Below are 14157 nucleotides of genomic sequence, written 5' to 3'. Positions count from 1 at the left end.
CGCTGTCGCTGTCGCCGCCCGCCGCCGCGCGGGACTCCGGGGCTGCGCTCGGGCCGCCGCCTGGCTCGCCGCGGCAGCCGAGGACCTGGTGAGGGGGTGGAAGGGGCAGGGCGTCAAGGCCCGCCTCAAAGTTGAGCCGAACTTTGCTGCGGGGGGCGCGCGAGGCGGCGACGCGTGTGCGCGGGGCGCGGGCTGCGGAGCTGACGGCGCAGCTCTGGGCGGTCTCCCCGGAGGCGGCGGCCCCCCCCCGCCCGCCCCGTCAGTGGCGGCTGCACCACCGCGCGCACCAGCGAATAATCGCCGCCCGTGACAACTCCGCTGACACTCTCCCGGCCCCGGGGGCGGCGTGGATTGGGGGGGGGGGCGACCGGCTGGCACTGCAGTGGGCCGCGTGGACTTACCGGCCCTAGCACTGCCCCCACCGCCTCGCCGCCAGCGCCGGCACCCCTTCCCTGGCCGGGTCCCCCCGGCCCCCTGGGGGCGCAGTATCACCCCGCAGGCCGGTCTGATCAGGCGTGCGCCCCTTCCCGGGCCGGGATCCCCCGACCCCGGAGGGTGCAGTGCCCCAGCCCCGCCGCGTCGGTCGCCTCTGTCCCCACCCTCGCCAGCCCCGAGCGGTCCTGGGTCCCCCGCGCGTCGGGCGCGCTCGCCGCCGCCGGGGAACTTTGGCGCGCACGCCCCCACCCGGGCGGCGCCACCGACTCACCTGCCCCTCGGGCCGCTCTGCGTGCCCCGGCCGCCGCCCTCCAGACGCCCCTGACCCCCGCCGCGGGTACGTCCTCGGGGCGTCCCCCCTCCCCCGGGCAGTGTCCTTTGGCTCTACTGGGGTCCGGGGCAGCCGTGGGCGCCCCCGGCCCCCACGTCCTCCTAGCTCGGGGCTGCCGGGGGGTGGCCGGGGGCGGAGGGGTGAGGCTCGGGGCTCTCTCGCCCCCACCCCGCGCGCCCGCTTTATTTTATGATCATTGTGAGCGTGCTATCGCCGCTCAGCCCCGCCGCCGCGCCGCAGCCGCCTGGCGCGCCCCGCGCTGCCTCGCTCTGCTGCAGCATCGGAAAGGCAACCAGGTCAAACTTTGCAGAAACTCAGCCCCTGCGCCGGCCTGGCCCCGCGTCCGCCCGCAGCCGCCGGCCGGAGCGCAGCGCACGCAGGGACCGCCGCCCGCTCGCCGGCCCCACGGGGATGCAGGTCCGCAGGCGGCAGCGGCGGCGGCGGGCGGGCGGGCGCCGCCTCCTCCTCGCCGCCCGCCCTGCTCTCCACCCTCGCTCCCCGCACACAGCCCGCCCTCCCCCTGCTAATCCTCTCCCCGGCTCCCCCCTCTCTCTCCCTCTGCAGCTTGTGGGGAGCTGAGCCTCTCCTTGCATAAACGACATTTCCTTTTTGGCTAACTCCAGGAATTCTGGGTAGTGTAGTTCGGCTTCCGTCTCGGGTCCAGGTGGGTTCCTCCACCCTTTGAACTGGGCAACCTCTCTGGGGAGGAGGCTTGCACGGTCCTGGTATTCCTGGCCACGGTGGGGCCGTGGCTGGGTGGAAGCAGTGCTCAGAAGCTTGCGGTGGGGGAGAGAAGTCTGGGGACAGGGTCCCTGGGACTGAGCCTCTTGGCACCCTGACAGGTGGTCAGGCCTGTTGGGCCCCAACTGTGAAAAGTGCTGTACAAGCTTCGTCATTTTATCCACTATCAGCCACCCCTGTGGAGGGAGGTCTATCATGGGTACTTCACAGAGCAGGAATCCAAAGCTGGGAGACCCCCAAGACTTGCCCGAGGCCCCACCCTGGCAGGTGTCCCAGCTTACACTGGGACCCCAGAAGTCTTGAGTGCTGAGGTTCAAGAAGGGTTTGACCCTGGACAGCCCTGTGAACCTCTCTAAGCTGCCTTAAGCCAATAGTCCCACCCCCACCTTGCAATTTACTCCCCCAGGGAAAGGCCAGGTGGTTTGTGACATCAGAAAACCTGGCAGCCACATTAGAGCCATGCTCTACCCCGCCCCGCCCCCATGACTCTGACTTCCAAAAGCACCCACAGCCCGCTGGGGAACAGGTCCTTCCGGCCACTCTCCAGCTAGAGCATCTCGAGTGCTGGTGAGGCAGGGGCCGGGGAGGGAAGGTTCTGGCCACTTCGAAGGATGATCAGCCAGGTCAAGGGATCCGTCGCATGCCAACACCAGCTCAGGCCACAGGTACTTTATATCCAGTCCTGCTGACTGAGATGAAGGGAGGGTGGCCCTCATCACCTGTTTTCTGCTACAGAGTAGAAGCCCAGACAGCGCAGGTCTCCCAGGGACCCCACGTAAATGTCCATTTCCACGAAGAAGACTTCCCTGGCCTCTTAACCCATAGTGGCCTCTCCCTGCTGTCAAGTCATGGCTCCCCTAAAGCTTTCTTCCCTTCTGGGACTCACTACGGCCTTCAACACCTCCTTTGCCTTGAGATAATTATTATGCTATTCAGCTTCTATGTAAGTAAGATGTTAACTTTTGGGGATGTCTGTCTCATCTCCCAACCCCCATCACCCCCACTGCCTGGAACAGAGCAGCCCCCACTGGCCAGGGTGCTCTCTGAAGTCATAGATCCCATCCTAGTGGCAAGGACATGAGTGCTTTTTGAACTTGTGCTGAGCTGCACATTTTTCTCCTTCCATGTGAAAAGGACAGAGGCCAGAGCCTTAACCTTGTCACTAAACAGCCAAATCCCTAGAAATGATGCTGCCTGAGTGACCACTGACACCGGGAGGTGGGCTGTACAAGACAGAGACCCAGGGGTCGGGGGACAGGAGCTTTTCAGAGTCTGGATCCCCAGCTAGATCTGGCCAAGTCCAAAGCCCACTCAGTTCCTTCCTCCAGGGATGCCGCCCTTGCTAGCTGGGGCCAGCCCCTCTGAACAGGATGGAACTGACCCCCTAGTAAGCCCTGTCCCTAGTGAGTTCCACTGGAAGAGGTGCTCAGGTGCCCACAGGGTGGGAGCTCTTGCAAAATAAAAGCCCCCTCCCCCTTAATCTCAGCCCCATAGACACCTCCCCTTTTACATCACCCCCCATGCAGTACTTTGTCCTGGGGTAGTTGAAGGCCGATTTTGTGGGAGGAGGGCTAAGGCAGTGTTCTTGGGCCTGTTCGCCAGGCTCTGAGCTAAATAAAGAGTGCTCCCCGAAGGCCAGCCCTGACAGATAGAGGGTCTCCACGGGCTGGGCTCTTGTACATGCCCTGTCCCAGCTCCTGCTGGGCCCTTCGAGGCTCTGGCTGCTTCCCCAGCTCTCAGGCCCCTTTGGCCCTCCTGCCTCCCAACTCAGTCTTCTTCCTGCTCAGCACTTTCTGCAGCTCTGTGGGTGTTGGGCACAGACTCACGGCTGCCTCAGCATCTGTGGAAGGCCCAGGGTGCATTCCCACTTGCATGAAGCGCTGGCGTCTGCAGAACGGAGGAAGGGGACATCTGGTGGTAACATGCCCGACACCATGGGGACACTCACAGTGCTGCCCACCGACCTTTTCCCCTCCCCCAGACCTCAGTCTCCCTAGAACCCTCAATAAAGTCACCACTGAATGGGAAAGAGGAGGGACTGGATGTGCAGCCCCAGCACCAGTGAGAGATGGTGAACTCCCCACTATGGCAACTCGGGGATGCAAAGTATGGTCAGTGGAAGGACAAGGTCCCTCAATTCTGGGCATGTTGGCCCAGAGAGGCCATGGAGAACCAGTCATACAACAAATCAGAGGTCAAAACTACATGGCCCGGCCCAGCTGGGTTTTCACATGCAGCCCAAACAAGCTGAGAGTCCTTCAAGCTCTGAGGAAAGAGCTGAATGCCACTTCTCCTCACTGAGCATCACTGGAAGCCACCAAACATATCCTCCTCAAGGCCCTGCACAATGAGCCCACGAGCCGCCTTCTGTCACCATGCCATTCTGTAGCCGAGACACTGAAGCTCAGGGAAAACGGTGGTATGGGTTGCACCCAGCAGCCTGGTTTTAAGACCTGGAGGCTGGTGATTCAAGGGAGCAGGCGCTCTCCCTGGTGCCCCTGTAGCTGTCAGGGCCTCGCTTTCATGGCCATCGGAGATGGTCTCCAGGCTCCCTCTCCCTCATTGGCCAACCTCCATCTCAAGGCCAAAGCCAGTCCTTCAAGAGCTCTTGGCCTCTAAGGGTGTGGTCATCATGGGACTAGAAAGGCATTTCCCAGGAAGGAAAAGCCCTTGTTCTGCAGATGGAAATGTGAATGCTGGAATTCTGTTGCCCTGGGAAACAGGGTTCTCTCCTTAACTGTTTGGGACCAGACTGGAAGCCCATGGTAAGGCTTGGAATGCCCACCCAGGAAACAGTGGGCAGGGCTGGAAGGCCAGGCAGATGGCTGGACGTGGGGCATCGGGAGGCCAGGAGGTGGATCCCGCTTGCAGGGCCCACCTGAGGTCACTGATGCACCCCACCTCTGTGGGGAGCAGGAATGAGATCTCAGAGAGGGCTGGACCACGGTCTCCCCTACAGATGGGGAACACAGGCCCAGCGAGGTCATCCAGAGAGGGCCTCCACATTAGAACCTAGGTCATTCTCCATTAAGAGGCAGTGGCATGGTATGGGAAATGTCTGGGAGGTGTAAGACCCCGCTGCTTTGGGTGGCCGCACGTCTGGAGGCAAAGGCCTTTCCGGCCAGCGGTTCAGAACCACATTGCTTCTAGCGTGTGTTAGGCTTGGGACTTCTCGGCTGACCCTTCCCTCATCCGCACATGTCTTCCTTCCCCAGTATTGACTGGACACTTGAGCTCGGCTGGGCACTCAAAGGACGCTGGGGACACAGCCAGGGCCAGGACAGACGGCAGGCGTGGTCCCCATGGCACTTACGTCGCATGGGTCAGAGAGACGTCAGGATAAATCGAGGAATGATGAATGGAGGTATGAATTAACATGAATAATATATGAGTACAAATTCGTACTTGAAGTGGTTACGAGTAAGTATCCATTGCTATAAATCAGATCTACAGGATAAATTGTTTTGATTTGTGTGTGTCCAGTGTTGAGCTTGGAGAAGGGAGGGTGAAGAAAGCACTTCCAGGAGGGGGTGTGTGATGGTGTGTGTAGTAAGCATAGTAGAGGAGGTTAGAGTGTGTGAGTGTATGTGTGAGCGTGTGATGGTGTGGGTGTATGTGACAGTGTGGGTTTGTGCAACTCTGTGTGGGAGGGTATATGTGACAGTCGTGTGTGTGTGAGGAACATTGGTGGTGTGGGTGTAGATGAGCAAGTGTGTGTGTATCATGTATGACTGTGTGCCTTGTGTGAGGGTATGTCTGTATGAGCGTGTGGGTGTATGAGTGCGCAGGGTGGCATGTGTGTCCCTGTCCCTGTATATATGAGTGTGTGTCTGTAGGTGATGGTGAGTGTGCGTCCCGGGGGACGCGTGTGTGATGATGAGTGTAGCTGAGCACATTTTTGAATGTGAGGGTATGTGAGAGTGTATGTGTGTGTATGTGTGCATGCAGGCGTGTTGGAGGTTATTTCCGGGGCCGGTGGGCGGTAAGTAGTAACCTGCGGGATGGAGATTCCACTGGCCACATGGAGGTCACCTAAGGGTGGCTAGGGGCTGCTTCTCCCAGCCTGGCTCCCAAGGGGGGCGCCCTCTGGGGATCCCGGGTAGGGACTCTCCCCGCCTCTGTGGTCCGGCTTCCCCAGCGGAGCCTTCAGAGCCACAGTTCTGGGCATCAGAAGTGCTGCCCTCCCGCACAATCGTCGCCCCAGCCGGGGAGCAGAAGCTCAGCGGGGCCCCAAGGTCAGGGAGTGGCCGAAGTGCGCACAGACCCCTGGCGGCGCGCCCTCGCGCCCCACGGCGTCTGCGGGAGTGGGGGTCCTGCGTGCGGGGCGCTGCTCCGCAGGTCCCCGCGCCCCCTGCCCCGCCGCCCGGAGGCGGCCGGAGGCGGTGTCAGCGGGCTGGGTGGGGCCGGATCGGTGCGGCACTGGGAGTTCTCCAAGGTGCTAAAATAAACCCCGCGAAGGATCGGGTTTCCCGACCGAAATAACCCAGGAGCGGCCTTCGAAATGCGAACTGCGAAAGCGATCCGGGCGGGAGCGCCCGGGGTGGGGAGGCGGTGGTGAAAAATGCTGTTCGCAGGGCTCCCTCCCCCTCCTGGCAAGGGCCCCGCCGCTGCCCTTCCCACCTCTCCCCTCCAGCTGTGCGTCTCCCCGGGACGCCTCCCGCTGGCCCGTCGTGGAGCTTCTTCCCCCAGTCCCTTCCCCTTCCCTTCTGGGGTCATCACAAACAACCGGCCTCCTTTGGCCATCCGTCTTTGACGGTGAGGCTTGTAGATTAGAGCCCAGCCTTCGGAAACAGAGTCATTTATTTGATAAATATATATTGGCCGCCTACTATGTGCCAGGCCCTGCCTGGGACTCCAGGCCCATATGCAAACAAGTAGAGGACAGTCCCTGCCCCATGAGCTGACACTCTGCTCGGAGGACATGAGCTATAAACGTACAGAGAATGAGTGTTACGACCAAGGGAAAAGGAGAAGAGCAGAGGGGGATTAGGGGTATTGGGGCAAGGTGTGAATCCTGGGGTGCTCCTCTGGCTCACTCGATGACCCAGATAGACCCCATTCATGTCTGAGCTTTGATGTTCCCAATTGGGCAATGAAGACTAAAAGCCGGTCAAGTTGCCGTGACAGTTCAGGGGCACACACTTAGCTCCAAGTAGGCACAGAGCAACTATTAAGTGCAAGTTAATGATACATAAACGCTTAGCAGTAGTGGTAAATAGCAGTAGTAAATCTTCAACATTTAAAGACAACAGATAGCAAGTGTCTGCTATGTACAAACTGCTCTGGGTCCCACAACCCGAGTCTGAATCCTGCTCTGCCTCTTCCCTGCTGTGGGTCCTAGCAAGTCGCTTCACCCTCTCTCAGCACCTGACAGGGCTGGAACAGGAAGGTTGTGTGGACCACAGGCCAGGTAGGGCAGTGGCTCAGGGGAGGCCAGGTGGTCTGCAGGCTTGGGGCACCTCCAAGTCACCTTTGCACTCCCCCCTGGTCCTTGCAGGAGGCCTGGTGCAGAGCAGTCCTCAAGAAGCGTTCCATGGGTAGGCGAGGGAATTGGTGCCAAGCCATCAGGAAATGGAGAAGCTAGGGGACCTGTGGCCAGGACAGCCTGTGGGCTCAGAGTTGCAGGGACCCGCCAGCCCACATCCCCTCACTGGCCTTGGCCAGCTCTGTGGCCTCACAGGTGATGCCCGCACCCTAGGCAGCAATTCCTCATCTCTACCATGGGAAAAGGGTGCTTGGACTTGCCGTGTTTGGCTGGACATGTCTGTAATCCGTGCTTTTCCAGGTCCGGGCCCTGCAGTACGTGGCTCCTGTTGGCCTGCCAGATGCGTGCCTGAGCACATGGTCGTATTTGGCACTTGCCCTTGAACCACGTATTTCTATTCTACTTCGGTGTGCAGGGGTGTGCGTATAAGGATGGCTGTGCCAGAATAGTTTCGTATCGTCATAAAATGGAAACGATCTAAATGTCCAATAATAAGAGGTTGTTACATAAAGTATGGCCCATCCACATGACAAAATGCCAAGCAGCCATTGAAAAATGGCGGGTTGTCATGGAAACACGGCCGGGTTTATATTAAGTGAAAAGGGTAGGTTATTTTTTTTAAGGTTTTATTTATTCATTTGACAGAGAGAGACACAGCGAGAGAGGGAACACCAGCAGGAGGAGTGGGTGAGGGAGAAGCAGGCTTCCAGCTGAGCACAGAGCCCAATGCGGGGCTTGATCCCAGGACCCCGGGATCATGACCTACGCTTAACGACTGAGCCACCCAGGTGCCCCAAGGATAGGTTATTTTTTTAAAGGGCATAAAACATATTTTTAAATGTGTATTTGTGTATATATGATATGTAGAGATAGTTTGTTTAATATATTCTTTCTTTGATTTAATATGTATTCTTCTTTGATTATTAAAGTGATACTTGGTTTTGTAAAATATTTCAATAATTGGAAATGAGACAAGTGAGAATTCCTTTATAACCTGACTGCCCTCCTGTGAACAGTGGCGGTCTCCAGGCAGTAGGATTGTACCTATATTATCTGTATTTATTGAATTTATTTCAGTAAGCATGTAATATGTTGACAATAAGAAAAAAAAAGGTAAGGGCATTGGTAAAAGTAAACTGTTTTATAAGCTGGCTGGTTATTTCATGGGTGTGTATTCTATCTCCGCAACTAGACTTCAGGAAGAGATCAATGAAAGCATCGATTCAATGAATGAATGGACTCTGAGAATCCTTGAGAAGTGGGACTGTGTGGTCTATGGTAGGGCCTCATAAAGGGGTGGAGCCTACTTTTCAGCTGTCTGAGAATGTGAATGGGGTCGCCCCACCTTATGGAGGGAGGAGCAGGTCCCAGGCTGAGTGAGCCCCTCACACCATCCTTCCACTGGCCCCCCAGAGTGAGGAACAGAGGTCAGGAGGGCTCACGGGACTCACTTGTGGTCACTAAGCTGGAGGTGGCTGAGCCACGGTTTGAACCTGGGGCTGTCTCACTCCAGAGCCACTCTTAACTACTCCCAGGCCAGAGCCCAGTTGGACTTCATGGACCTCCTCAGCATAGAGCCCACTGTGGCCCTCAGAACCTGCTGGCAGCTCTGACCAGACCAGGATGCTGACACAGGCCTCGGGGTATTAATAGCCCCAATCTGGGCTGGGCTCCTCTTCCCCTCTAGAGGTCAGCCGAGGTCAGGGGCCCCACCCAGGAAGAGTGAGATGAGTGCCCTGGTGGAGAACTGAGCAAGCACACCCAGGTCCCAGCTGTCTGAGGGATCTCTGTCTGGAAGCCCTTGTATTCCCCCCCAGGGACTGCTTGGGAGTTGAACCTCCACTCTTTTAGTCTTCTTGGCTGGGGGGGCCTTCACACCTCTGAGCCTCAACATCCTCATCTGTAAAATGGGGGTGGTATCACATCTTCATGGAAAGGTTGGTTATAGAGTGTGAATCAGAGCACATAGCTCAGCACACTGCCCACTATCCACGAGTTCTGAGTTCCTCTCCGTCTGCGTCTGTCCAGGGTCCGGGAGGAGGCAGCACGGCCACCGTTCCTACCCAAGAGGCTAGGACGTCCTCCTCTGTAGCTACGTGGTCTGCATGGGACCCCCTGGAAGAGGAATGCCAGGAAGTCTGCAAGGAATCCTGGACTCAGGGCTCCTGGGGTCTGGCTTCACACCAACAGGTATGCATTGGTCCCAGACTTCGGTGGGGGGTTCTTCTGAGGGGGGCGCCCAGAGGGGAGAGAGGACTGTGCCTTTTTTGTTAAACAGGATCAGTTCCTAACCGATTGGGTGGAAGGCTCACTGTGTGGCAGGGACCCTGCTCGGCATTTAACAAACATCATCTCATTGACCTCACGATAGCTTTTGAAAGGTAGACACTATGATTCCCAAGTTACAGGTGGAGAAACCAAGGCCCAGACAGGACAAGTGGCTTGTTCAACATCCTGCAGCTAGTTGGCAGCAGAGCCCAGGTCATCCCCCATCTGTCAGACTCTGGAGCCCACAGCTGGTGCCCTGTGGCCAGAGAGCATTCACCCCACCTCAGGTAGCTTAATGTCCTTGGGAGGCTCTAGACCTGGTGCCTGGCAGGCTGTGGGGTGGGCCCAGGGCTTCACAGGTGGGCTCCGTGGTTGGAAGGGAAGTCACAGCCTCCTGCCTCCATCCCAGCTGGGCAGACAGACAGGCCTTGGCCACCCTGAATTGTGAGATCGTGAGACCAGGGCATTCACTCCCGACTCTTCTGGTCACCCTATACCAGTGGCTTTCCCTTGAACCCAGACCCAGTCAGCCCTGTAAGGGCTGTGGAGACTTTGGGTTCCTCCAGTCACCCGGTGGGAGGGGACAGAGAGGCCTGACTCAAACCCTAAATCCTTGACTGGGCCCTTTGGTCTGCCCTCTTTGGGCTCTCAGCCTCTCTTGTCCTTTTGCACTATGCACCAGCCACATGGTCCTCCTGGACCTCCTGCAGGGTAGGCTCTCCCCTGTCTAGGGCCTCCCACCTGTTCTTCCTTCCTGGGGAAGCCCCCCATGGTTCCCAAGCCAAACCCAGGGCCATGGTTCTGTGATCGTACCCACATCTCTACACCTGCAGTCATTTACATGTAGTTTGTTTAATCCCCCCGAACTGAGCTTCCCAGGGACAGGGACGGACCATTCATTCACGGCACGTGCCAGGCCTCTCGCACGGTGCCAGGAGTCTGATAGCCATGGGGCTGCCTGAGGCTGCTGGAGTGCCTCAGTCCTTTGCAAAACTCCAAGCGGCGTAGGCAGCCTCCAAGGGGCAGATCCATTACCAGCCGATCAATTAGCCTTCCCTCTAATGGAAATCAAATCTTACAGATTGCCATTTGATTGGACTCTGATGCATGGAAGCCAAATTCAAGACTGATGAAAAAATAAAAGTAAAACCCCAGCCTGCCAGGTTAATGAAATGTTGTCACAGAGGGGAGGGGCTGGGCCTGGCCCCAGCGGACCCAAGATGATGCTGTCGGTGACGTCTTTCACTCCGTCTGGTGCCCAGACAAGCCTTTGACCTGGCTTCGCTGTCCCGTCCACGGGACCAGGTCCAAGTGCCCAGGCCAGGGGGACGGGCAGGCCTGGCTCACAGGGGTCTGCACTGCTCAGAGGGAACCTGGTAAAAACAGGGGTTGCTCCAGAGCCCACATCTGGGCCTCTGGCCCGGGGCCCAGCTGAGGCCAGAGCAGCAGGAGGACTACATTTCCCAGAGTCCCCCAAACCCGGGGAATGAGCCATTGGAAGATTTAAATAGCCCAGGCCCGAGGCAGCCAGGCCGCAGCTGTGGACTCGTCTGCCTCCCCAGTGGCTCCATTGGCGCTGGCCCGCATCGGTGGGCTCGATTGGCTGCCCAGCTGGCACTGACGTCCCCTCGGAGCCCGGTGGCAGCCGGAGGTAAACAGCCATGTGCAATCCTCCACTCTATATTTAACAGCTGCTGTGGAGAAGACAAGGAGGCAGGGAGTGGTGATAGCTCCCGGGGCAGCTCCTGTCTTCGGGGACAAGGCCTCATAGCCAGGCTGGCACCGGCCCTCGACGCGTGAACGTCACCATGCCAGCCTCCCAGAGCCGCGCCCGGGCCCGGGACCGCAACAATGTCCTCAACCGGGCTGAGTTCCTGTCCCTGAACCAGCCCCCCAAGGGGGCCCCGGAGCCCCGCAGCTCAGGCAGGAAGGCCCTGGGCCCCTCGGCGCAGCCCCCACCCCCTGGTGATGGGGCCCGCGAGCGGCGCCAGTCACAGCAGCTGCCCGAGGAGGACTGCATGCAGCTGAACCCCTCCTTCAAGGGCATCGCCTTCAACTCCCTGCTGGCCATTGACATCTGCATGTCCAAGCGGCTGGGGGTGTGTGCTGGCCGTGCCGCGTCCTGGGCCAGCGCCCGCTCCATGGTCAAGCTCATTGGCATCACGGGCCACGGCATCCCCTGGATCGGGGGTACCATCCTCTGCCTGGTGAAGAGCAGCACGCTGGCCGGCCAGGAGGTGCTCATGAACCTGCTCCTGGGTGAGTGTGCCCGCCGCCCACCACCCACCCCGCCAGGCCCCCCCACCCCGGCCAGGATGAGTGGGGCCCTCAGAAACCAACTGCAATGATCTAATGAGGTTAGGCAGGAAAGGTGTCCCAGAAACAGGCAAGCCTCTAGCTTGGGAAAGAGAGAACCAGGGATGTGCAGCCTGGCACCCCCTCCAAAGTGGGGGCCTCGAGGATGCAGAGGCCCAGCTCTCGGCAAAGTGCACCACTGCCCCAGACGCGACCTGAAGGGAGGGAGTGCTGGAGGCTGTGGCCTTGAGAGAGGCCGTCAGGAGTCTGGTGGAGGTCCTGGAGCGGGGATCCTAGTAAGTATCCTAGATCGGGGTGACTCCCATCCCATGGGTTGGGGTCCTTGAGTTCAGACAGCACTTGTGAGCTGTCCCAATGTCCCTTCTGCTTGGTTCAGGGACCCTGCCTGGGGGCATAGGAGGTCCAGTCTGTGGCTCCGCCCACTTGTGGCCGCCTAGGGTCCTTACCTGCTGCTTCCCTAGGTGAGTCGCTGGAGGAGCGGGCCAGGTCCTTGGTTTGTCTTACCGTAATCTCTGCCACCAGCGTCTTTCAGCTCAGCACTGCCCTGTGCCAGGCGCCACATGGGACCCATGTGGAAGTCAGGGCCTCCCCTCCACTCACGGGGTGACACCTGGCCCCCTTCCTGCCCACTTCCAGGCACCTCCAGATCCCCAAGGTGCTGGGGGAACCCCGGCTTCCACCCTCCATGCTGGGCCCATGTGGATCCCCTCGGCCCTCCCAGCATGGCCACCATTTTGGGCACAGGCAGGCAGAAGTCTCAGGTTCAGCAAACACTGCGCTCCGGAAAGGGTGTAGGCGGGGCCACTGAGAGCTGCGGTCCTGGAGGAAGGTAGGATAACCTCTGTCTCCCTGCTCAGGTCTCAGAGGGGCTGGGGCTGAACGCTCTGTGGGTGGGACGTAGGGAGGAGGAATGGGTCAGTCGCCTCCTGCACCCTCAGTGTTTCTTGTTCTTGTTTTTAAAGTGTTTACGTTACTTGTTATTTCTCGGGAATAGACAGTCCCACGTGACTGGTGCTATTATCACTCCCACTTTACAGATTAAGAAATTGAGGTTCCTATAAATAAACCGACCTGGCCAAGGCTGCAGAGCTCGAGATTTGCGCCGGGTCCGCCTGATACCCAGGCTTGTGCTCTTTCCAGGCGCAGTGCCAGGGGCTTGGGAGCGGGGGGCAGAGCAAGGTGGCTGAGGTGCCGGGGCTTCCAGGGGCAGAACCCTGTACTCATTAGCCAAGGTTACCCTGGGGCTGTGACAGCCCCAGACAGGGCAGAAGTTTGAGAAAGCTGTGTTGGGCGTTAGGTTGTCTGGTGTCCAAGGACAGGGGTGAGAAGGCACCCTTGATCCTCCCTCTCGACCCTGCCCCCTGGACCCCGTCTGCGCAGCCCTCCCTGGATGATGTTGGAGGTGGTGATGCTGGTGTTTATGGTGAGCCCAGCATTACGGAAGGCACACTATCGCTTCTAATCCTCGCACAGCCCCGGGAGGGAGAGGCAGTCATCCTTTCCCTTGTGCAGAGGAGGAAACTGAGGCACAGGGAGGTGGCTTGCCCACGGTCATGCAGCCAGTCAGAGATGGGGCGGGGGTGAGAACTGGGAGCAGCTCTAGCCTGTCAAGAGGAAGTTTCTGGCTCACTCCAGCAACCCACGCCTGTGGGCACAAGGTGTCTTCTTCAGAGGACGAAGGCCAAGATTCGAGATGCCTCCCTTCTTGAGGAAGAATTTATTGAGCTTTATCAAATACTATGCCATGAACATCCCGATTTCATAATTTAAAAATATTTTTGTTGACGTAATAAGATAAATATTAATATACCCACTTTACAGATGAGTTAACTGAGGCTCAGAGGGGTCAAGGGACATGCCCACCCCACACAAGTGTTAGTGGTCAGCCCAGGAACCAAAACCACATCCTCCAGATGGCAAACCTGTCACCTCCCCACTCACCGTCAGTCTGTAGGCTGAGCATACCACCCAATCCATTCCAGAAGCATGAACTCAGCAAGGAGGTGAAGGGTCATATATGCAGTAAGGGGCAAAGGGTCTGGGGGGACGTTTTCCACCTACCAGCCCGTTTGCTTGGGTATCTAGTTACCAAGACCATGGAGAAATCAGGGCCCAGCACAAGGCGGCCACTCCACAGCAGCTGCTGAGAGCAGGCAGAGAGCTCCATGGGTTCAGCTCACTCTGGGGGGAGGCAGAGCAAGCCCTCCAGTTCCATGGGAGGAAACTCCAGCAAGTAGCCAAGGTGGGTTCTAATCCCACAGCTCTGGCCCACCTGCCAAGGGGGCTGCCTGCGCCATTCTGCACGTGGGGAGAGCAGCCCATCCACTGAGCTCAAACCGCAGGGTTCTGTCCATCCTTCAGTCTTTGGGGGGGGCCAAGGGGGCAGCCTTCAATCCTAGAGCACAGGCTCCAAGGCCAGACTGGGCTCTGTCCGTCCTTCTGTGATCCTTTCTCTCTCTGTGAACTTGGTCAGGCCGGGTCCCATCCTGGAGCCTCAGTTTCCCAAACTGTACATGGGGCTCCAGGGCTTATGGAAAGCTGAGAAAGCACTTGGCACAGGGGTGGCAGGTGAACATCCCCA

At 58.6% G+C, this 14157-nt stretch overlaps 1 protein-coding gene across 17 annotated transcripts in view; it reads left to right on the top strand.

Moving 5' to 3' along the window:
* Window positions 1–73: 73 nt before the first annotated feature.
* PLPP7 (phospholipid phosphatase 7 (inactive)) overlaps window positions 74–14157 on the top strand; it is a 38684-nt gene continuing 24600 nt past the window's right edge. For 5 of the 17 annotated variants that reach the window (XR_015727273.1, XM_087869250.1, XM_087869251.1 and 2 more), the window contains exons 1-4: window positions 633–772; window positions 4723–4871; window positions 9021–9182; window positions 10952–11519. Coding sequence is in view for 14 of the 17 variants with exons in the window: in XM_087869250.1 (XP_087725376.1) it covers window positions 11069–11519 (451 nt within the window). In the remaining 3 variants the exon portion in view is untranslated. Of the gene's footprint in view, window positions 89–621; window positions 773–2017; window positions 2173–4722; window positions 4872–8250; window positions 8271–8802; window positions 8930–9020; window positions 9183–10776; window positions 11520–12212; window positions 12406–14157 lie in introns of those variants that run through there. The other 12 variants (XR_015727272.1, XR_015727271.1, XM_087869245.1 and 9 more) reach the window with 10 other exon arrangements.

Source organism: Ursus americanus, chromosome 18, assembly GCF_024610735.1.
Source record: "Ursus americanus isolate L20-20 chromosome 18, mUrsAme1.1.p, whole genome shotgun sequence".
NCBI classification, from domain to species: Eukaryota; Metazoa; Chordata; class Mammalia; order Carnivora; family Ursidae; genus Ursus; species Ursus americanus.
This window is presented reverse-complemented; position numbering and strand designations above follow the sequence as displayed.